Raw genomic sequence first — 24,368 nt, forward strand, 5'->3', positions numbered from 1 at the left:
TATCATTCTCTCTCGCCTCCCCAGCCCCATCCTATCATCTATTTGGTTCTCCCTCCTAGTCAGCCTTCTCCCAAACCTGCCTCCTATTTCCTTACATGGTTACAGATCCCCGCTTCTGCTTGATCTTCTCCCAGTGTTTTCAGGTATGCAGCTGTCCTTGGCTGTTGGTATCTAATCGCAACTTCGACGCTGTGTGTGGAGTTTGCATATTCTACTCAAGGTTACACTATTTTGTAAATTGCCCCGTGTAGGTGAGTGAGAGGATGAAGTAAGTTGATATTTCAGGAAGGATAGGAAACGGAAGTTAGTGGGGTGGTGAAGCTGATGGGCTTGCCCTTAGAACCAGCATGAAATTAATGGGCTGAATGGCCGATGTCCTGCGGTGGGACGTCAAGGTCGCGCATGCGCCTTGCTGACAGTGCGCAGCGTGCCGATGGCGGCCACTTGAGCTCGGTGCCGTCGGTCTGTTTATGGGTCTGAGCGGTCAGTGTGCGCGGATCCTGGGACGGTGCAAGGCGCTGACCCCGCAGCAGCCTCTGCTCGACCCCCGCAGGCCCCATGGAGCCCCAGGCTTGCAGCTGATGCTGGGCTCCAGCCCCGCGCTGCTCCGCCGGTTATCCCGGGACATAGAGCTGCGGCCCGACTTCCTGAGCCCGGCCGAGGAGACGGCCCTGCTGCAGGAGCTGGAGCGGGAGCCGCGGCTGAGGCGGCAGCGCTACCAGCGGGACCACTGGGACCAGGTAGGCCGCAGGGACCGGAGCGACGAGGAAAGCAGCGTCTGTCGAGTGGAAACTGACAGCGACTGAAACAGCCAGCGGTCTCACGGCGGGAGAGGTGTTGTAATGAGGGGCAAAGGTGATCAGTGTTCAGGAATGATGGTTGAGGGTTAAATATAAACATGAGAAAGCCTGCAGATGCTGGAAGTTCAGGGAACAGACACATAATATGCTGGAGGAACTCAGCAGGTCACGCAGCATCTATAGAAATGAATCTTCAGACCTCTTCTATTCCCCACTTTACTTCTTCTCACCTGCCTTTTATTTCCTGGGTCCCGTTCTTCTGTGGTCCACTCTCCTCTCCAATCAGAGTCCTCTTACTCAAGCTCTTGACCTTTCCCAGCCATCTGGCTTCATCTATCACCTTTCAGCTAGCCTCCTTTTTCCCCCACCCCCTTTTTATTCTGGTGGTCTTCCCTTTCCTCATTCCTGAAGAGGGTCTCTGCCTGAAACGTTGACTTCGTTTCCATAGTTCCTCCAGCATTTTCTGGGAGTTAAATAAGGTCAACCTCTTCCCACATAAGTCAGCAGATGGGACCTACATCGAAAATTAAGCACACAGCCACGCAGCCCAGAAATGCTCTGTCAGTCTGCACTAATGCCACTGGCCCGGGTTAAGTCCATATCCTCCTATGCCAAAGTAAATGTATTTTCAAAGTTTGTATATGACACCATATACAGCCCTGAGATTCATTTTCTTGTGGGCATACTCAGCAAATCCGTAGAATAGTAACCGTAACAAGATCACTGAAAGATCAACCAGAGTGCAGAAAGCAAATAAAAACTCTGCAAATGCAAATATAAATAAATTGCAATAAATAAAGAGAAAGAGTCCTTGAAAGTGAGATAATTGGTTGTGGGAATATTTTGATGATGGGACAAGTGAAGTTGAGGGTAGTTATCCCCTTTTATTCAAGAGCCTGGTGGTTGAGGAGCAGTAACTGTTCCTGCATCTGGTAGTGTGAGTCCTGAGGCTCTTATACCTGATGACAGCAGCAAGAAGAGAGCATGGTCTGGGGTGTGGGGGATCTCTGATGATGGATGCTGCTTTCCTATGACAGCGTTTCATGTAGGTGTGCTCAGTGGCCGTGCCAATTCAGATGTCTCTTAAATTGACACCAACTCCTTTGTTTACACATTCTAGATATGAACAGATTCTATGTGTAAAAGAATCTTTCTCATGGTTGACACAGTACAGCTGCTTTTTATTACTATTCTATCATGTCCATAGTGTTTGTACTCTACACGGGGTCCTCATTGTTCATCCTGCACAAGCTCAGCCATAATTTTAGAAACCTTAATTAAATCTCCCTCTTATTTTCCTTTCCTTCCACAGGAAACAACCCCAGCCTGGCAAATCTCATCGTAAATATGTTTTTCTGGCACTTAAGATTATCATATGGAACATAGAACAGTACAGCGCACGAACGGGCCATGCAGCCCACAATGTTGTGCTGACCAGCTAAAAAGCAAACCAAAAACGTCCAAACTCTTGTCCTTCATACCTACACAATGTCCATATCCCCTATCTTCCTTACATCCATGTGCCTATCCAAACATCTCTTAAAAGCCTCTGATGTATTTGGCTCTACCACCCTACCAGGCAGTGCATTCCAGGCATCCACCACTCTCTGAGTAAAAAAAAACTTGCCCCTCACATACCTCTTTGAACCTACCCCTTCTCGTCTTCAATGCCTGCCTCTGGTATTAGAATTTTTTACTTGGGGAGCAGATACTCCCTGCCTACTTTCTCTATCCCTCACATAATCTGATAAACCTCCATCAGATTTCCCCTCAGCCTCTGCCTCTTCAAAGAAAACAAACCAAGTTTGTCCAGCATCTCACGATAGCACGTCCCCTCTAAAGCAGGCAGCATCCTGGTAAACCTCTCTTCACCTTCTTCAAGCCTCAACATCCATCCTATAGAGGGGCAACCAGAACTATGCGCAATACTCCATATGTGGTCTAACTGGAGTTTTATAAAGTTGAACTCAGTGCCTCAACTAATAAAAGCAAGCATTCCATAAGCCTTCTTAACCACGTTATTGACCTGTGTAGCTGCATTCAAGAAGCTATGAATTTGTATGCCAAGATCTCTCTGCTCAGCAACACTGTTAAAGATCTTGCATTAACAGTGTACTGTCTCCTTGCATTTGTCCTACCAAGGTGCAACACCTCACATTTATCTGGGTTAAAGTCCATCTGCCATTTCGCTGCCCATATCTGCAACTGACTTACATTGTACTGCATTTGTTCAGGCTTCTGCACTATCCACAACTCCACCGATCTTGGTTATCATCCACAAACTTACTAACCCACCCATCTACATTTTCATCCAGGTCATTTATATACATCACAAATAGCAGAGGTCCCAGCACAGATCCCCGTGGAACACCACTAACTACAAACGTCCAGCTCGAATAAGTCCCTTCAACCACTCCCAGCTCTGAATCCAAACAGCCATTTTGTCACAAATCCCTTGCACCTTAATCTTCTGGATTTACGTCCCATGAGGGACTTTGTCAAACACATAACTAAAATCCACATAGACAACATCAACTGCCGTACACTCATCAATCTCTTTCGTCACCTTGTCAAAAAAGCTCAATCAAAATTGTAAGACGTGATCTTCCCCCACACAAAGCCATGCTAGCTCTCCCTAATTATGCCATGGATTTCCAAATGCTCACATATTCTATCCCTAAGGATTTTCTCCAACAATTTCCCTACAACTGACATCAGGTCTATAGTTCCCAGGATTTTCCCATGTTCCCCTCTTAAGTAGAGATACAACATTAGCCACATACCAGTCCTCCGGAACCTTGCCTGTGGCAAGAGACGACACAAAGATTCTAGTAAAAACACCAGAAATCTTGTCCCTTGCCTCCTTCAATAACCTGGGGTAAATCCTAAAAGGCCATGGGGACGTAACCACCTTAATACTCATTAGGAGGCGCAGCACTTCCTTCTTGACCTCTAAACACCCTAATGTACTTATAAACTCAGCAGTGATCTCGTCGCCTTCCATATGCTTTTCCTTGGTAAATATTGAAGCAAAGTACTCATTAAGCACCTCACTCACATTCTCTGCATCTAAGCAAATGTTTGTATCACACTTGTCTAGTCATCTGTCACCCCTTCTGAGGTAGAAAAGGTTTGAAATTTATGTCAGAGTTAAGAGAGCCCTAGTAATCTCTTATAGACCTGATTAATAGTCTGAAAATCTATCCACCTTTAAAGACTAAGATATCTAATACCTCTGACTTTTCAGTTGTGGTTTGATCTTGAATACCACTGATCTCCAACTACAATGTCCTTTTTACATTGAAAACCAATAAGCGGTATTCATTCACAACCTTTTCTCTGGACCCATGCACAGCTGGACACGTTGGGCCCTACTCTGTCCCAGGTAATCCTCTTGCCCTTAATATACATAAAATTATACAGCACTGAAACAGGCCTAACACCCTTGTGACTAAAGGTCCTACCTGAGTCAGTACCATTTTCCTGTACGTGGCTTGCATTACTCTAAACCAGGGGTTCACAATCTGGGTCCATAGACCCTTTGCTTACTGACATAAGGAACCCCTGCTGTAAACAGTCCCTATCCATGAGGTTGTCCAAATGTGTTTTAAACCTTGTCGACCATAAAACATAGGTGTAGAATTAAGCTTTTGGCCCATTGAGTCTGCTCCACCATTCTGTCACGGCTGCTCCATTTCCCTCCCATCCCCATTGTCCTGCCTTCTTCCCATAACCTTTCACATCCTGATTAATCAAGAATCTATTAACCTCTGCCTTAAACATACCCAACGACTTGGCTTCCACAGCTGCCTGTGGCAACAAATTCCACAGATTCACCACCCTCTGGCTAAAGAAATTCCTTCTCATCTCAGTACTAAAGCACATCCCTCTATTCTGAGGCTGTGCCCTCTGATCCTGTGCTCCCCCTGCATAGGAAACATCCTCTCCACATTCACCTTATCTAGGCTTTTCAACATCCGATAGGTTTCAGTGAGATATCACCCCCTCCACACCCATTGTTCTAACTTCCAGCAAGTAAAGGCTCAGAGCCATCAAATGCTCTTCATGCATCTTTTCTTAAATAACGGCCCAAAACTGCTCACAGTACTCCCAAGTGAGGCTTCACCAACGTCTTATAAAGCCTCACCATTATATCCTTGCTTTTATATTGGAATTGTAGCCATCTCTTTGGAGTATGCTGTAGATTTTCCTTAATCTTGGCTGCTAGTGACATCTCGTGCCACTTCTTTGCCTTGCTAATTACATTGTGAAGAATATTCTCCTGGAAATAGTTTGGGGTTGTAATTGGATCTTTTTTTACTGTGTTAACTGATATGAGGCAATCCATGGATATCGAGAGATAGAGAAGTCGCAGTGGACCGAGCAGAACACAGCCGTCCTGCAGCGACTGCGAGATGTTGCCTTCCTGCCAGGGGTGCCTCAGCTCTCAATGGTGCATGTGTTGGACCTTGAAAAGACTGGCTTCATCAATCCCCATGTGGACAGTGTGAAGGTTAGTGACTGAGGCTGCTGTATGTTATCTCTGTCAGTCGCAAGTTTGATGTACAGCATGCTGGGCTCTTCTTTCTTCTACCCTTCCTTTTCCACTCAGAGAATCAGAAAATTACAACACAGTAACAGGCTGTTTGGCCCAAGTTCCTGTGTGAGTTTGATCTATCCAATCTATTCGGAGAATGTTGGCATTGGGGTTAGGACAAATATTTGTTGCCCCCTTGGAAAGTTTCATTTACTTTCTCTTCCTAATTTAATTCTTCAAAGACCTTGTTGAGATCTCCTTCTGAAGCATATTTGGGCAGCACACCCTAGAACTTGCTCTGTAACAGACTTTTCTCACTTCCCCTTGTATTATTCTGCTAATTACTTTTAAATATACATGCAGCTGCTACTGAATTCTGCTTCTCATTGCAAAGATGCTTCCTACCTCTGCAATCAAACTTCTATAACCTTCTGAGGAGGGTCTGCACATCTGAAACCCCTGGCAATACATCTCAAAAAATCGCCTTTGTGTATTTTGAGGTGTGGAGCCAGAATTATATACAGTTCTCCAGTGGGCCTGGCCTGCAGTTTGCCCTGTTTAGCAGGAATTCCTTGTTCGCTACTTTGTCATTACTTACAAGTCAACTATTTACTGGCCGTTACACAGCTGGTATTTAGAGCAGCCGTGAGGGTACCCCATCTCCAGCTGTGTTCCGGGCTTCCTTCATTGCTTTGATTTTTTTTTCAAATTGATGAGCTGTAGCATAATCCTCACATTTTCCACTGCCAGGGGAGAAACAAACCAGAGGTCGTGGGTTAAGGGTGAAGGGGGAAAAGTTTAAAGGGAACATTGGGTGGGCTTCTTCACGCAGAGAGTGGTGGCAGTGTGGAATGAGCTGCCAGATGAAGTGGTGAATGCGGGCTCACTTTTGACATTTAAGAAAAACTTGGACAGGTATATGGATGAGAAGGGTTTGGAGGGATATGGCCCAGGTGCAGGTCAGTGGGACTAGGCAGAAAAATGGTTCGGCACAGCCAAGGAGGGCCAAAAGGCTTGTTTCTGTGCTGTAATATCCTATGGTTCTTCCCGGTTTTCACTACCATCAGCCATTCAAGTCCTGTGTGGGGACTCAGGAATACCGTCACACTCAGATGCAGAAGGATTCTTCATTGCTGTTTCCGTAACAATTTTGTTTTACCAGTCTGGGCAGTTAGCCCTGAGTTAAACCCCTGAACCTAGAGGACCTGTGGGCCACTCTTAGTCCAGCTTCTACACTTTGACATGTTTGGCATGTGTGACCCTACCAAGAGCCAAAGCGTAAAGCCCTGACTCCAGCCAGCATAGATCTCCGGGTCATCGAGGCACACAAGCCTCCAAACCCTACAACAAGGTTGTGGTCCTCTTGGAGGACAAGTCTTTAGGCTTTCTCCAATACTTTAGCATCTGAACAATTCCAGTTGGAAACAATTCTCTTCACTTCTCCTCGCCTGGACTGCAGCAGCAGGCAAGGCCATAGCTTGTGGCCTGAGCCTTACTACAACCGAGGCCACGCAGCCCTCCCGCTGTCTGTCACACCACCAAACAAGGGCAAAAGATAATGTCCAACAGATTCTTGTGATTGCAAGAGAAATGTTCAGTACGATCACCCACGGTTACAATACATGCAGCCTTTGCGTATTGACTCTGATGCCCAACGCTTTTCAGTAGCAGGCAGTAACATGGTCTGCACCTAGTCTAGCTCCTCTGATAAACAGGCATCTTACTTATGGGCTAGACCATAGTACCCAAAGTTTTTGTGAGTCCAGTATTGTCTTGGGATTGTAAAAAAAAATTAACAAAGAGAAAAGCACCTTTGGTCATCCCCCAGAAGGCCACTAAATCCGAAGGCACCACTATCTTACTCATGATGGACTAGGCCATGTCGACTACTTTTTGTAGGATTTTCCTTTCAAGGGCATTGGCGTTTTTGTACCGGGTTGTGATGCAGCCAGTCAATATACTCTCCCCCACACATCTGTAGAAGTTAGTCAAAGTTTTAGATGTCATGTTGAATCTCCACAAACTCCGAAGGAAGTAGAGTGCTGCCATGCTTTCTTCAGAATTGTACTTATGAAGGAATTGCCCCTACATCCAAGAAAGATTTAAGGATTGTCATCAGTGTTCGTGCTAGTGCTTCACCATATTCTCTTGTCAACACAGGATGAACCTGAAGTGACTTATTACCATGAGTAATGTCAGTCACCATAACCCCTTACAAGTGGCCCCTGTTTTTCGAACGTTCGCTTTACAACAGCTCGCTGTTAGGAAAGACCTACATTAGTGCCTGTTTTCGCTAACCAAAGAGGATTTTTGCTTTTGCGAAAAAAGGCGCCTGCTTTATACGTGTGTTTACCCCGAGAAAGGCTATTGTTACGTACCCGTGACATGTGACAGTGGTACCCTTGTCACGTGACTGGGGTTGAAGCTATACTGAACTTGAGGTAATGATCTTGTGATGGTGGAGTGACGTCATTTTCTTGCCAGTAGAGGTCATGTGACAGGTTTTTTTTACCCTCCCTGTGAGGAGGGGCAGTTCGTGGCTGGATTTTCCATGTTGACTTCATGCCACTGCGTGATTTAATTTTATGACGCAGTTTAGTTGAAAGATGAAGTTTTATCTAATGCCTAAAGTTTAAAAGGTCATTGACAGCAGTTTCTTTATAATACTGCTAGTTGAGAATCAGTGGAGAGTGAAGACCAGAGTTCGGGAGTTAAAAGATTGAGGAGAATCGATTTCGACGGTGAAACAGGTTCGACCTTGTTTGATCCTCATTCAAAAGGAATTCGTTGACTGTTCTCATGTTAATCCCTGTGAATAATAGCAAAAAGGATTGGGAACAATTTTGTAAAGGAAGGGTCAGTGCCTTTAAGCCATTACATATCATCTTCGTAAAATACTTCGTGGGAAAAGTAGTTCGACTGGGAATTGAAACAATACGACGTGAAAGAGAATTTAAATTGTCTTAAAAAGTCTCTCCCTTAAATGGACTGTAAGAATTTTGAACTTTTGCAATACTACTTTGAAGAACTGTTTTGCAACATCGCTTTAAGAACTGTTTAAGCTGCCGCACAGCAGTGAATTTCCGGTTACGTTAGAGATTTGTTTACTTTTGGGGGGGGGTTTGTTTTCAGTGTTTAATAAACGTGTTATTTGTTATTGTTATGATCCCAGCCCCCTCCTTTGTGAGAATCGCAAGAGCACCTGTCGAAGGGGGAGGGGTCAGTAGACCCAGTGGGAGAGAGAGAGAGAGAAATGTGCCAAATTGCATGTCCCACCCGGGATACAGAATAAGACGACAGTGACTATTGTCTCATGGAGACCACGTGAAAAGCCCTTGGGCAAGGTGGGCTGATTGAGAGAGATTGCATCATCCCAACCTGATTGACACCTGCGACCCCTCAGACGCACCAAGAAAACACGAGCGAGTGATCCCGCAGCAGCAGGAAGCCATGTGCGTTAGATTCCGGGATTGGAATTTGTGGCTGGAATCACAGAAAACCGCTTTTAACTAACATCGGGGAGAGGAAACCAACGCTCCCCCGATTTCACGGAAGCTTCATCAAGACTCAGCAAGTTCTTTCTCTTCTCCCCCAATCTCTCTCTCTCGGTCGCCCCACGTGAAACCCAGCGATTTTCAAAGGGCTGAGGCCTGCAGACTTTCTGAGTGACTTTTATATTTCCAACGGACAATCTATTAACCCCTAGACAACAGCAGATCTCACTTCTTAAAGATGATTATTACTATACCCGCGCTTTAGATTGAGTGTTGACGATGTGCACTATCTGAATGTATGTATTAACCCTACTTTTGTGTCCCTTTATAAATAAAACGTTTGAAAATAGTGACATCAGACTTCAACAGACCTCTCTATCTGCTGGTAAGTTCTCCAGTTACGGGATTCGTAATAGTTGGGGTTCTCGTCTCGGGATTTGACACCAAATTGGGAGGCCAGTGAATCGGGCTTGTAAATCAAAAACTTGAATCTGGTTACGTGGGTAGCCAGACTGGAAACCAGCAAAGATGGACGTGGGTGAATTTATGGAAAACCCGATGGTGGGGGCGCTAGAGGTGGCCACAAAATCAGACTTGTTAAATTTAGCGAAGGGGTTGAACCTCACAGAAGTGAGGTCGTCCATGAAAAAGCGGGTACGAAGGGCCATAGCTCAGTATTATGTTGAGAAGAATGTGTTTGAAGATGAGGTATTGGAAGATATCCCTGACAAAGTACCATCAATTGGGACGGTTCAGTTAGAGGTGGAGAAATTAAAGTTGGAACGTGAAATTAAGTTAAAAGAGCTGGAAGCGGCTGAGAGAGAGAGAGGGAAAGGCAAAGACAGCATGAAATTCACCTAAAGAAGCTAGAAGCAGAAGAGAAAGAGAGGGTATGGGCCGAGAAAGAGAAGGAACGGACCGAGAAAGAGAAACAGAGGCAACATGACCGGGAAATTGAGAAGATGAGAAACGAGTGAAGAGATCAAGGGTTAGACCAAGCGGAGCGGTTTAATGTTAGTAGGGAGTTGAGATTGGTGCCCCCGTTCGAGGAGACAGATGTCGATAGTTATTTCTTGCTTTTTGAAAAGGTGGCAGTAAATCAGAAGTGGCCAAAAGAGCAGTGGGTGGCGTTGTTACAAAGTGTGTTAAAGGGGAAGGCCCAACGAGCATATGCGGCGTTGTCCCTGGAGGAGGGAGGAGCGGAGGATTATGAGGAGGTAAAGAAGGCCATTCTCCGGACTTACGAATTGGTACCTGAGGCCTATAGACAAAAGTTTAGAAATTTAAGGAAAGGGTGGAATCAAACGTATACCGAGCTAGCCCATGAAAAGGGGGTGCTCTTGGACCGTTGGTGCACCACGGAAAGGGTGGACGAGAATTATGGGCGTCTCAGGGAGTTACTTTTGATCAAGGAATTTAAAAGTTGTGTTCCGGAGGAGATCCGGATGTATTTGAATGAGAAGCCGGATAAGTCCATGTCAGAAATTGCTAGGTTTGCGGACGAATATGTCCTCACCCACAAGACAAAGACTTCCTCGAATAAAGGTCCCCAGAGAGACCGTGGGAACGATCGAGAAATTCCGACGAGTGAGGCAGAGGTTCCACCGGGAGCTAGCGGTAAGGTTGAGGGGGAAAGGCAAGACAGCCAGAGGGTTCCGGGTTTGACCTGTTTTAATTGTGGAAAGGAGGGGCACATTGCATCTCGATGCTTTGCTCCAAGAAAGGAGATAGGAAGAGGGAAAGCCGCAGTCCCTATCAGGTGTGCCGTGGTAATCAGCAAATCGACCAGAGAGCCGAGGGTAGACAGAGTACGAGAAGGCTTTGGGAGTTGTCTGTCACACGGAACCGTGTCTGTGACGGAGGGAGACACACCAGTTCCCGTACGAATCTGGAGGGATACGGGCGCTGAACTATCCCTGGTTACCCATAAGGTACTAGAATTTGGTCGGGAAACGGGCATGGTAAAGGTGGAAGGAATAAATAAGAGGATAGAAATGATGCCCTTATATAAGGTCATTCTGGATTGTGAGCTGGTGTATGGATCAGTTGAAGTCGGGGTGCCCTCAGAATTTCCGAGAGCTGACGTGGACATCCTGCTGGGGAACGACTTAGCAGGGGGTAAGGTTTGGTCAGCCATGCTGCTGACCTGGCGACCGGCGAGTATGGTGGCCCCATCCCTAGCGCCCAAGGACCATCTCGCCGGCACGGTCACTCGCAGCATGTCGAGAGAAAGAGAGAGCTGTGAACGAGAGCAGTTTAAATCTGGCCAGTTTTGATTTGGCCGAGACGTCTTTGCTGACCCTGTGCCATGACGGTTTAGAGGGTGGTAAGACGAAGGGTAGTAAAGTGAAAGGGCGTAAAAGAAAGGTCCTAAAGGTAGGAAATAAAGATGAGAAACAGATAAGCTGTTAAAAGGTCCAGAGTTGGACATGGATGATCTGTCTGGTGTGGCAGAATTGTTTGAAGAACTTGAGTTCTGAAGGTGTTCCCGATAATGAGAGGAGGGCAGTCCTAGATGAAAAGGATACCCTTGCCTCGAAGGGGTCTGCTGAAAGGGCCGAGGAGGTTGTTTCAGTTCGCAGGGTTGCGCCTTCCCCGGGTGGGAGCTGCCCAGAGAGTAACTGGGAGGATCGGGGGAAGTTAGAATGTGAAAAAGGTAGGGGTGTTGAAAGCCTGGAAGAGGCCAATGTCCCGTTTGAGTGTGTCCGAGATGGGGATGCACAAGGTGCTGAACCTGGTAACGGAGCTCAGAAGAAGTCTGAGGTATCTGATTCAGTGGAATGGGGTGGCCATCCTTGTGGGTCAGATGGACTTGGTTTAGTGGGAAAAGGGTTAACCTTGGTAACCGGGGGAAGTGTGAGTTCCCCGGTGTTTGTACTCGAAGGTGGGTTCAAAGTTAACGCCGAATTTAAGAATGGGGGGGGTGAGGATTGTTAGCGAAGGAAATGAAAAGTCTGTAGTTTCCAAATCGAAGGAAGAAATCTTAAACCTGGCAGATCGCTCACAGAGTGAGCCGGGGAATAGCGGGCCCCCCCCCCACTCTATTGTTATGCCAGGATGGGGTGTGAAGAGGCCGCCTTCGACATGCTAGAGCGAAGAGTTAGAATCAAACACCAATAGCCTGAAGGGGACTGATAAAAGGGCCAGCCACCTGGGTAAAATCAAAGAATTGGATGGAGATGGTCTTAAGTCTGGGGCATGGTGTTGCTAAAATAACCCCGATGAACGAGGCGGGTGGGAGTTCGCCACGCAAAACTACTTAAGTTCCCCATGTGGGGGCTCGCCGAAAAAGAGGCGACAGTTAATGGAGATGCCATTGTTAGACAGCCAAGCAGGTTGAACGGGTTTGCGCCAAAGCCTGTGAATAATAAAGACAGCCCTTTGGAGACCTGCTGGTTAAGTTAAACGACTGAAACGATTAGTATTCGCGTAAACTTTTGTAAATGCACCTAAGCTAAGGTCACACCACCTTAGTTTTGTTGCTAAAGAAAAAAATAAATAGGTGGTTATTGAATTGAAGTCTGATGTACGGTTCGCAATGTTAAGATATTAAAGAAAGGGACACTGTAATCGTTAACTATTTAGATACTGACTTGAATGTATAACGGTAGTATTCTGTGAAAAGAAAAAAACTTGTGTATTGTGTTAGATTCAAAACTCCTGTAAGACTGTGTACCACTCCGTTTTAACTGCTGGTAAAAACGTTTTAAGAGGGGAGGTGTTATGATCCCAGCCCCCTCCTTTGTGAGAATCGCAAGAGCACCCGTCGAAGGGGGAGGGGGTCAGTAGACCCAATGGGAGAGAGAGAGAGAGAAATGTGCCAAATTGCACGTCCCACGCGGGATACAGAATAAGACGACAGTGACTATTGTCTCATGGAGACCACGTGAAAAGCCCTCGGGCAAGGTGGGCTGATTGAGAGAGATTGCATCATCCCAACCTGATTGACACCTGCGACCCCATGAGGAAGTATAAAGGAGAGTCTCAGGGGGACAGCCCCCTCAGACGCACCAAGAAGACACGAGCGAGTGATCCCGCAGCAGCGGGAAGCCATTCTGAAGGAAGCCACGTGCGTTAGATTACGGGATTGGAATTTGTGGCTGGAATCACAGAAAACCGCTTTTAACTAACATCGGGGAGAGGAAACCAACGCTGCCCCGATTTCACGGAAGCTTCATCAAGACTCGGCAAGTTCTTTCTCTTCTCCCCCAATCTCTCTCTCTCGGTCGCCCCACGTGAAACCCAGCGATTTTCAAAGGGCTGAGGCCTGCAGACTTTCTGAGTGACTCTTATATTTCCAACGGACAATCTATTAACCCCTAGACAACAGCAGAGCTCACTTCTTAAAGATGATTATTACTATACCCGCACTTTAGGTTGAGTGTTGACGATGTGCACTGTCTGAATGTATGTATTAACCCTACTTTTGTGTCCCTTTATAAATAAAACGTTTGAAAATAGTGACATCAGACTTCAACGGACCTCTCTATCTTTGCTGGTAAGTTCTCCAGTTACATTCGTAACATTATAAAAACCCCTGCCTAACTCATATATTTATTGTTGCTTGGATCCGTAACACTACCATGACCATGAAGTCTTATGCGTACAGTTGTGTGCGCATGTGTGTATGTGCCGATTTTTTTTCTCCAAATCGATTTTGGCTTGCTGGCTTCCTGATTGTGGTAAGTGAAACACACCAAACATACAATATTTCTACTTTATATAGGCTGTATATTTATCATAACATTCCAGCTTTTACTATATATTAGTGTTATTTTAGGTTTTATGTGTTATTTGGTATGATTTGTTAGGTTATTTTTTGGGTCTGGGAACACTCAAAATTTTTTTCCATATAAGTTAGTAGTAATTGCTTCGTCGCTTTATGACATTTCGGCTTACAAACAGTCTCATAGGAACGCTTTACCTTCGGATAGCGGGGGAAACCTGTACTTATTTATTTTAATTGTAACCAATATCTTTTTTTTCTGTTCTCTGGTGAAGATAGGATTTGCTTTTACCTTGGATATACACACTGTGGCCCTTTATTAGGAACCCCCTAACCTAATAAAGTGGCCGCTGAGTGTATGTTCATGGTCTTTTGCTGCTGTAACCCATCCACTTCAAGGTTCAACTTGCTGTGCATTCAGAGATGCTCTTCTACATTCCACTGTTGTAACAGTTTGAGTTACTGTTACCTTCCTGTCAGCTTGAACCAGTCTGGCCATTCTCCCCTGACCTCTCTCATTAACAAGGCGTTTTCACCACAGAACTGCCATTCACTGGGTGTGTTTTGTTTCTTGCATCATTCGCTGTAAACTCTAGATACTGCTGTGTGTGAGAATCCCTGGAGATCAGCATGTTCTGAGATATTCAAACCAGCTTGTCTGGCACCAACAATCATTCCACGGTCAAAGTCACTGGATCATATTTCTTCTCCGTTCTGATGTTTGGTCTGAACAACAGCAGGATCTCTTGACCACGTCTGCACGCTCTTCTGCATTGAGTTGCTGCCAAATGATTGGCTATTTATAGATATTTGCATTAATGAGCAGGTGCATAGGTGTGCCTAATAAAGTGGCCACTGAGTGCATAACTTTCCCTAATTAGCTTCACTTTTTCTTTAACTCTCTTGTTAAGATTCCTGCTAATCTTTTACTGTTTCTCCCTTGTTCTCACATATTTTCCGTGTTTTGTTTTGGAGATACAGTGCAGAATAGGCCCTTCAAGTCGCAAGTGTTTGCTGATGGATTTTGACTCTGTGTGTGTGAAGGTGTACTGTTCTTTCTGTGCTGACATGTCAACACCCCTCTTTCCCTCAAAGTTCTGCGGGGACACGATTGCGGGCATGTGCCTCCTGTCGAGCAGTGTGATGCGGCTGGTGAGTGAAGACAGCAGTGAGGATTGGGTGGATTTGCTACTTCAGCGCCGGTCTGCGTATGTCCTGAGGTGAGCTGCAGAGTGGGGCATGTGTATTGGGGGCGATGATAAATGGTAGGAAGAAGAGGACAAATGATGGAGGCCACCTATTTTAATTCCACTTCCCATTCCCACCATTCCAATATGTCCATCCATGGCCTCCTCCACTGTTGTGACGAGGCCACACTTGGGCTGGAGGAATAACACCTTGTGTTCCATCTGGGTAGCCTCCAACCTGATGACATGAACATTGATTTCTCAATCTTCCAGTAATGCCCCTCCCCACCCTCCATCATTCCCCATCCCCTTTTTCCTCTCTCACTGTATCTCCTTGCCTGCCCATGGCCTCCCTCTGATGCTTCTCCCCTCTTTTCTTTCTTCCATGGCCTTCTGTCTCTTTCACCAATCAATTTCCCAGCTCTTTACTTCCTCCTCCCCCCTCCAGGATTCACCTGTCACCTTGTGTTTCTCTCACCCCTCCCCCACCTTTTAAATCTACTCCAGCTTTTTTCCTCCAGTCGTGATGAAGGGTCTCGGCCCCAAACGTCGACTATACTCTTTCCCTAGATGCCCCCTGACCTGCTGAGTTCCTCTGGCATTTTGTGTGTTACTCGGATTTCCAGCATCTCGTTTGTGATGGGAGGAAAGAAAAGCGGGTTTTGTGGGAATGGTAGAGGGACAATGCGGGGAGGAGATGGGATAAGTGGGCACAGTAGTGTAACACTATTGCAGTACTGGTAACCTGGGTTGACTTCCACTGCTATCTGTAAGGAGTTTGTAGGTTTTCCGTGTGACTGCATGTGTTTCCTCTGGGTCTCCAGTTTCTTCCCACATCCCAAAGACGTACCAGTTAGGAGGTTAATGGGTCACTTGGGTATAATTGGGCAGTGGGGCTCGTGGGTCAGAAAAGCCTGTTACCATGCTGTTTCTATTAAAAAATGTCTTGCGCGTTTGTCTTTCTGTCTGCATGTGTATCTGTGTGTGTACGTCTCAATGTGTGTGGGTCTGTGTCTGTACCTGGGTGTACGTTTTTGCATGTGGAAGAAGGGAAAGGTGATATGCGGTGTGAAGGGAAAGGGGAGAGAGTGTGGTGTGGGACAAGTGGGTGAGATTAGAAGGAGTTACAGATACTTCTTCATCACTCCACTGGGTATGTTTTACAGGGGAGCTGCCCGATACCAGTTCAGCCACCAGATCCTCAAAGACGAAGAGTCCTTCTTCGGAAGCCAGAAAGTACCTCGAGATCGGCGGATTTCCATTATTTGCAGGAACCTGCCCATCAGCTCAGAGTCAGCTGATCATCCCTCATATACCCATGGTAATTTATAAACCAATGTTCATTTATAAGTTAATCCAACATGTGAGTTGTGCTGTTTGGTTTTGTTAGCAATTTCTCCCCAACTCTCACACTCGCTCACAGTAATCACACACTGGGCTGACACTACAGAGGCCTTTATTTGAACAGAGTGAATAAGTCCAAGCGTTTAACAGCAGTCTTTAAAATAAATAAATAATTTAGATACATAAATATTTCTGACGATATGAACCACTGGCGATCTCAGCCTCCAGCTGCTTGTTGCTGAGTCAACCTCCTACTCCCCCCCCCCCCCACCCTAAACATCGAACTACCTTCGTCACAGATAGTGGAAATGTTAAAGAGTGCCAGGTTCAGTATAAATACTTATTGTATTTACAGCATTGAGCTTAGCGGCAGTTCAATAGGCAACAGAAAGTCTATGTTTCTCAAAAGTCCATTATTCTCTCCTTGAACACCACAACCCCCCCCCCCCCACCCCCCCATCCCCCTCTGAAACCCTTGGTCCGATGAGGCATCAGTTCCTCATTCACCTCCTGTGTTATATCTCAAATGTCTGTCTGTCTGTCTCTGTGTGCAAAGTTCTTGGGCCGGTGACTGCCGAGTGCGGGCAGTGTGGGAACGGCACGGTGGACCTGCGATCCACCCCTTCAACTGCTCACGGTCATGCTGACATGTTCCCAACTGCCTGCTGGTACTGAAGCACCTTTGAGCCTCCAGCCCAATCCTGCTGAGTTGAGGAACTTGGGATGGAAAGGAGATGCACAGAAGAGAGAGAGAGCTCCACCATGTAGAACCCTCCCCTCAACCATTATTCCAGGGACCGGTCTCAGTCATTTACCCCAACACAACCAAAGGTAACCTTTGGTTACCCTGTGGAAGTGGTTCCATTCATGCCCACACCCTGACCTTTGTTCTTCACCCCCAACCAGCTCAAGAATTTGCCTCGTTTGGATTCCCCCTTTGGTCTCCCTAAATTCCCCTCACTATCCCACCCCCCCCCCCCCCCCCCGCCACAGATGGTTACCCGATACAGCTGCACTCTGAAGCTGACAGCTTCTCCACCCTGTGCCAGCGGTTTTCGTTGTCCAGGAAGCTGACATCCTTGAACTGTGTCGGCCGGCAGCATGGGTCGCTAACGATCTTCTCTCGGGACAGGTTGAGAAGGTCGGCCTTGCGCAGGAGGAGGGAGAGGGTGAGGTCGTGGTTGGTGCGAGCCAGGGGGCAGCTGCCGCTGCAGTACTTGAAGAGAATAATTTCATCGGAGCGATAGCCCAGACCCAGGTCATGCACCCGCAGCTGCAGTGCCCGCAGCCGGCAGCTCCTCTCCTCCCACGCCTCTCCCTTCCTTGTCACAGACATTTTCCGCTTTCTTCGCGACCTTCCTGCGTACGGCTGTGGGTCTGAAGCTTCGAGAGACGAGACTGATGAAGGAGACGGTGAAATGACGAATTCCCCATCTGGATCTCCGTCGGATCGTTGGAGCGTACTAGCCCCCATCTCTGGCAAAAGCAGAAAATGAACTCATACAGTATTTCATTTCAACCATTTCATCAGAGGTTTTACTCACTAACCACAGAGCCTTTACAAGCAAAACTAATGTCTCTCCATTCCCGTGTGACCAGCTAATCACAGCTACTCTGCTGGGTCTGGTGTTTTTTTAGATTAGATATTGAAAGAACATCAGGCTTCCTAAAGGATATTAGTGAACCAGACAGGTTGTTTATAACAATCCTGCGGCTTGTGGTTATGTTACTGATACCAGCTGCTTATTCGTGGGGGTTTATTTGAAGTTGCAGTGGAGGAAGCATGGGTGCATGTTACCCGGAGTAAAACTTTGGGGAAGTTTGCCTCTTTCCAACAAAAGCTACAAACGGGAATCCCAGGTTGACATCTACTGGGATCACATCCCAGGCCTGTTTATGTAATCCAGATTCTCTGTGCAAGTGGAAACAGATCCCTCTATTCACCTAGGTAGGTATCTCCAGCAGGAGCCATGAACCTGGTCTCCGTTCCTTCCAGTACTGGACATGGACTCTCACCCGGATGGAACTTCATTTGGATTATGCTTTATAGAATTAGTAATCTCAGTGCAGGTTATTTTATGAAACTGACATTCAATTATAAATACTTATTTAGAGGTACAGCGCAGAATAGGTCCTTCTGGCCCTTTGAGCCGCACCACCCAGCACTCCACCGACCCGACCCTAGTCTGATCACGGGAGACTTGTCAATGACCAGTTAACCTAACCGGTATGTCTTTGAACTTTGGGAGGAAACCCATATGCACATGGGAGGGAACTTGCTTACAGAGGAAAACGGAATTGAACTCCAAATTCTGATGCCCAAGTTGTAATAACGTCACGCAAACATTACACTACTGTGACTGCCTGTGTGTGTTCGCACACTCTCTCACTCTATCTTGAAACTCGTTATTAGTGAACGTGTGAGTTTTACTTACCAGGCAGATGCGGCACTGGGTCACTGTCCTCTGGAGATCCATTTCCCCTGGCTGGTTGATAAGCAATGGGAAAAATGACCAGGAGCGTTAGCAGCCATGGGGATGCCATTGTCCCAGTATGCAGAATGCCGCTCCACAAAAGAAGATACTCTTGCGATGACCAAGCTGAGTGAGTTCCCTGCGCTTGCTCTGAGTTCTTTATCTGATTTTAATTTCAGCTGCTCTTGCTTCGCTGCTGCTGGGTGTTTGTGATGGAGTGAGTGAATTGGAGTATTTAAAGCGCATCTGTACCCTGAATCCTTGCACTGACACATATTTCATACGACATTCCTGGCATGGCTAGCCGGTGAGCTGCCGGGTGTCAGCAGGTCCAAATACCTCAGAATGTTGCAGAAACCACGTTAACCGTGAGTAAAGCAAATCTCATCCAGCTCCAGCCAATGAGTCACCAGCTGTAAGGCAGCACTACCTGCAGAGTCCTCCAGAGGCAGCACATGTCTCAAGACCGCTCCAGGAGGACCCTCCCTCGCATCGGCCTGCTTTATTCTTAAACTTCCTTAAAAGGATGGGAGTGGAGCAGAGGCAGCTCTCTGGCTCCTCTGTTAACCTTGGAGTTCCAATCTCACTTCAGAAATTTCAGTTCAATCCTCTTAAGTCTACACAGAGTACTGCATTCACCAGACCCTTACTGTAACGCACCTGCACATGTCCTACGTGTGAGCACACACCAGACCAGTGGTGCAGTTGGTCACATCCGGGTTGACCAGTGCACCTGGGTCTCATTTCAAGCCTGTGCCACACCCAGACCCTCATGCATCTGTCCTGTGAACCAGACCTATCGTACACTCATGCCACATTGAGAGCCCAGGACTCATCTTATACCTGTACTCACGTGATACTTCCAAAGCCCATCAGACAGTGTTCTGAAACCTCTGCACGTCTACATTCTGTCCAGAGCTCTCAACTCATTCTAGCCGTGTCCAGTGCCCCTCACGCCAGAGTCCAGCACACTTGTGTAAATAATCTGGGCCATAAATGACCTTGGACTTCAAAGTGGCAAGCAGCATTTACGATCACAGGAACCATCATCAACAATAAAATCTAATCATATTTCATAATATTGAGCATTCATCAGTCCCCTGCAATCAATGTCAGAGTTGATGAGGAACTTAACTGGACTGCTACAAGAGGGAGACGCGCCTCCTCTCTCCTTATCACCTACAGCATGCAGCAGGAGCGCAGAGAAATGTCTGCCATCTCGAAGAAATGCAAGTAACTAGTCAACAAGCATGACAGACAGAGCAGCTGGTTTGGATTGGGGGCTCATCCAACTGAAACATACGTTCACTCCACAACTGGTACACAGTGCCTTCAGCGTGTAATTTGCTGAGGCTAATCTGGCAAGACCTTTCAAATTCTGTGGCCTTTACCATCAAGAAGTAGAAGCCTTTCAAACACACAAGAATATCACTACCACGTTCCCTCCACTTCACCTCATGTTCACTCACTCCTCACCTTGTCCCTGGAGCTATTGCATTACAGGATGGTCCACAAGCCCAACCTCGTTACTTTTATTTAGAACATGGAAGAGTACAAGCACAGGAGCAGACTTCTCAGCCCACAAACCCGCTAAAAAGCCAATCAAAAGCAAAAACCCAAAAACCCAAAACTAATCCCTCCTACCTGCATAATGTCCACATCCCTCCACCTTCCTCACGGTCACGTGCCTATCTAAACAGCTCTTAAAAGCCTCTAATGTATTTGCCTCTACCACCATACCAGGTAGTGCCTTCCAGTTATTCACCACTGTCTTGAGTAAAAATCTTACCCCTCACATTCCCTTGAACCTGCCCATTCTCACCTATAGTGGTTCTAGACGTTTCTACCCTGACAAACGTGCTCTCTGTTCACGCCTCTCAGTATCTTATAAACCTCTATCAGATCCCTCCTCAGTCTCACCGCCCCAAAGAAAACAGCCTAAGTTTATCCAACCTCTTGTAATCGCACATGCCCTCTAAACCAGGTAGAACTGTTGTAAGTCTCTCCAAAGCCTCAACATCCCTCCTGGCAAAACAGCAAATTTGATATCACATAGTCAGTGGTAATAACTCTGATTGATCTTTTGGACTAAGCACTGTGTAACTTGTCACCTACTCGTACCTTCAGTATGGGTCACCCATCACACTGTATATATAAACCATCGGCAATACATCACCTCCTGCATCATCTATCAGCTCCTTGCCCAGCACACCTCTCATACACACAGTGTGATTCGGATCCGACAACACGGTGAACCGCACCTGGGGCACAACAGAGAAGATGGCCAAGGACAGGTAGTCATGGAGGACCTTCATTGCTGCCCTAAACACCATCGGTGCAACAGGCAGTGACTAACTATTGCAATCCTGGTTCCCATCAAAATATAAATATCAAGGTAACGTAATGACAAGAGTAACAGACACAAAGTGCTGGAGGAACTCAGCAGGTCAGGCAGCCTCTATGGAAATAAATGAAGAGTCGATGTTTCGGCTGAGATCCTTCATCAGGACTGGAAGGTGGTGGGGGGGAAGATATCAGAATAAAAAGGTGGGTGGAATTGGTCAAGGGCTGGACAAGAAGGAATCTGATAGGAGAGGAAGGGAAGGAGGAGGGGGACCTGGGGGTTAACAGAATGGGTTGTTCTGATTGCTGTACAACTGGCCATGGGTAATTCAGACATTAGGTGCCATCACACCACCAGCAGATGACCCTCTGTTGGGTGCCGGATGGTTATTCAACAGGAATTGTCATCATCACTCAGGAGCAGGTTCCCAGAGCGGGAGAGCACAGGAGTCCTGTGGTGGGCTGGAGAGGAACAGTTGCTCTTCCACCGAGCTGGCTCCTGCAGCATCTGCTTCTTAGCAGACCTGGAATGCTGAGGGAATTCCTATGGACTTTCTGAAGGAGGTGCTTCACCCATCAATCCATCACGCACAAGATGCTTTTGACACGCACAACACTTTGAAATGCTCAGTTGAATTTTCCCCGAATAATCCTGCAGACTTTGCTCATAAATCCCTCAGCGCCCCTTGTCAGCCTTAATCCCTTCACAAATCACCCTTTCTGTTTCAGACAGAATATTTCCACCGACGAGCTCCCCTCGCTGTGACCGCAAGCAAAAGTATTAACAGCTGTAAGGCAGGAACCACCTGCCTGCACAACCATTGGTGGGAATGATCAGGACGGGTTGCGGTTGAATCTGGTCTCAGCTCCCTTTGTTCTGTCCACCTTCCCCATTGTCAGGGCCAAGAGATGGTCTGTACACCAACTGATGTGGGTCTCCTGTGCAGAGTCACTCTAAGGTAAAGAAGGCTAATGCAGTGTTAGCATTCATTTCAGGAGGGCTAAAACATAAAAAGCAAGGATGTATTGTTGAAGCTTCGGTCAGGCTGCATTTGAAATAGATTAGGGAATTTTGGGCCCTATATAAAACGAATGATGTGCTCACCCTGGTGAAATTGATTCACAAGAATGACCCCCGGAACAAAAGGTTAAATGTATTTGGATAAATTCAACGGCCCTGGACCTGTACTCAATGTTTTGAAGGATAAAGAGGCTGTTTCCATTAGTAGGAGAGTGTAGGATCTAAGGGCACAGCCTCAAAATGAAGGAACTGAGCTTAGGGGGAATTTCTAGAGCTAGATGCTGGGGAACCTACAGAATTCATTGCCACAACTGTGGAGGAAAATTACTGGGTGTTTTTGTTTCAGGTAAAGAATGATAGGTTTTTGATTGGTAGTGGGGATCACGGAGAGAGAGGAGAATGAGGTTGAGAAAAACGTTAACAATGATGAATAGCAGAGTAAGTTCAATGGGCTGCTCCTGTATTCCACCTGTGGGCCCAGCTGTCAGCAGGACTGTGGAGGAAGCACAACCACTGCACTGTAAACCCTTAGAATCCTGGCTCGACCTACACCATACATTGAGAAAGCTGGTAAACTATTTACTGGGAGGTTAAAGTGTCCTGTGTGGCACACAGCTCCCCGTAGAACGTTCAGATCAATAAGGGAATGCTTTACCTGTATTACATTGGAAGCTGATGAAGGAATTTTCACCATTTCAACAGGTCTCTGAACACTCCGCCACACAGTCACCAAGTCCTCAAGTTTATTGTCATCTGACTGTACAAACACAACCAAACAACACAACATTCCTCTACACCATGGTGCATCCATGATACATATGTCTCACACAGCACAGAAAATAAAGCATTACCATAAATATGTTAATACAATTCAAAGTGCAAGTGAAATGTGTGACATGAGTAAACAGTGAGCAGTACAGTAAACAGGCCACTGTCCTTGTGATGAGACCTCTGTGGTGGCAGGGTTACCCATCCTAGTCCTGATGCTCCTGAACCTCATTCCTGATAGTAATGGATCAAACAGATTGTGGCATGGATGGTTGGAATCCTTAAAATTGTTCCAGCCCTTCATATACAACAGCTCTGGTAAATCCTCAGCTTCTGTACCACACAATGGTGCAGCCAGTCAGGACACTCTCGATGGAGTTCCTGTAGAAAGTTGTTAAAATGGGAACAGGGAGACCTGCCCGCCTTAATATCATCAGAAAATGTAGATGATACTATGCCTTCTTGACTAATGAGGGGGTTCTGTGGTGTTTGCCTAACTCCTATAATCTCAGAAGTCTTCTGTCTGACGTGGAACAAGCCAGAATGCCCCAAATACCCAACCATTCCAAAACCAGAAGAAGGGTCTTGTCCTAAAATGTTGACTGTGTGTCTCCCTCTGCAGATGCTGCCGGACTTCTTGATCTTTGATTCTTCAGCAGTTTGCTTTTAGCTCCAGATTCTAGCATCTGCATTCTCTTATGTCTCCAAACACATATTCCAACACAAAAGGAGTTCCATTTCTCTGGATCCCACCAATCAAGGAAAATCCTTTATCCAAATTCTGTCACTCCAGGAACTCCCTCTGCTTATATCCTATCAATCTGTGTAAACTTGAGCTCTGGTGGGCAGTATTGATGGAGTGGGGTGGTGGTAGGGGGGGAATTGAACACTGAGAGCAGAAGTTCTGTCTAGAAAATTTGAACTAGGCCTTTCAAGAAGAAAATGAGGGAACATCTCTTTCCACAAAAAGCTGGTGGAAATCTGGAATTCTTGCTCCAAAAGGACTGGGTGCAAAAGGACATTTGGAGCTTCTAAGGCATTGCATTTTAATTGGGAAAGGATATCAGAGGATGAAAGGGCTGAGTAAAGGATTTAAGTATCAGTTCCAAGAGCCTCATTACCTCCCAGTTCCAGGGTGGATATTCCACACTGAAGTACATTTGCAGGGGCTTTCTATTAAGGTTGAGGAATGGGAATTATTTTCTAATGGCACATTCTTGTGTGTCCTTTCACTGCTAAGGGATGAGAGCTTCAAAGACAGATACTTCCTGGAATTTAACTCCTGAAAACCAGACCCTCTCCCTGGTAATTAAGTCTCAAAATTCAAGTAAGACAAAACCATTTTTGCTCCTTATTTTTCGATTTTATCCTCCTTTGGTCATTTTTCCATTTTCTGTATGAAGGGTCTGATTGAACTAGTCAACTGGGTGGCTGACCTCACGTTCCAACCATTCTGAGTCTTGTGATGTTCACTATCCTCTGGGCAGTAAAGTGACCTTTCACCCCAACTCCCATCGACCTACTTATTGGCCAATCCTCTTTAACAGGCATCTCAGGCTACACAATATTCAGCCACCTGAAACAGTGTCTGGTTACTTTACCTAAACCCTTTTTCCGCCAAATTTCCTCTTGATGTTATTGACTCTGAGAACAATCAAGGAATTGATTGTGGAC

The 24,368-nt window shown here is 46.3% G+C and overlaps 2 protein-coding genes across 4 annotated transcripts in view; one reads left to right on the forward strand and one right to left on the reverse strand.

Moving 5' to 3' along the window:
• Window positions 1–399: 399 nt before the first annotated feature.
• Window positions 400–16,122, forward strand: alkbh7 (alkB homolog 7). Its single transcript, XM_059992251.1, has 4 exons — window positions 400–740; window positions 5,140–5,313; window positions 14,653–14,777; window positions 15,911–16,122. Exons 1-4 carry the CDS (start codon window positions 471–473, stop codon window positions 16,074–16,076), a joined length of 735 nt encoding a protein of 244 aa, XP_059848234.1. The 5' UTR covers window positions 400–470; the 3' UTR covers window positions 16,077–16,122.
• Window positions 16,123–17,081: 959 nt separating this feature from the next.
• The window catches only part of LOC132406499 (neurturin), a 33,022-nt gene continuing 25,735 nt past the window's right edge, over window positions 17,082–24,368 (reverse strand). For 2 of the 3 annotated variants that reach the window (XM_059992257.1, XM_059992256.1), the window contains exon 4: window positions 17,082–22,683. In XM_059992257.1, coding sequence (XP_059848240.1) covers window positions 17,086–17,562 — 477 coding nt within the window. In that variant the 5' untranslated portion in view covers window positions 17,563–22,683 and the 3' untranslated portion in view covers window positions 17,082–17,085. The remainder of the gene's footprint in view (window positions 22,684–24,368) is intronic. The other variant, XM_059992258.1, reaches the window with a different exon arrangement.

This window comes from Hypanus sabinus, chromosome 16 (genome assembly GCF_030144855.1).
Source record: "Hypanus sabinus isolate sHypSab1 chromosome 16, sHypSab1.hap1, whole genome shotgun sequence".
NCBI classification, from domain to species: Eukaryota; Metazoa; Chordata; class Chondrichthyes; order Myliobatiformes; family Dasyatidae; genus Hypanus; species Hypanus sabinus.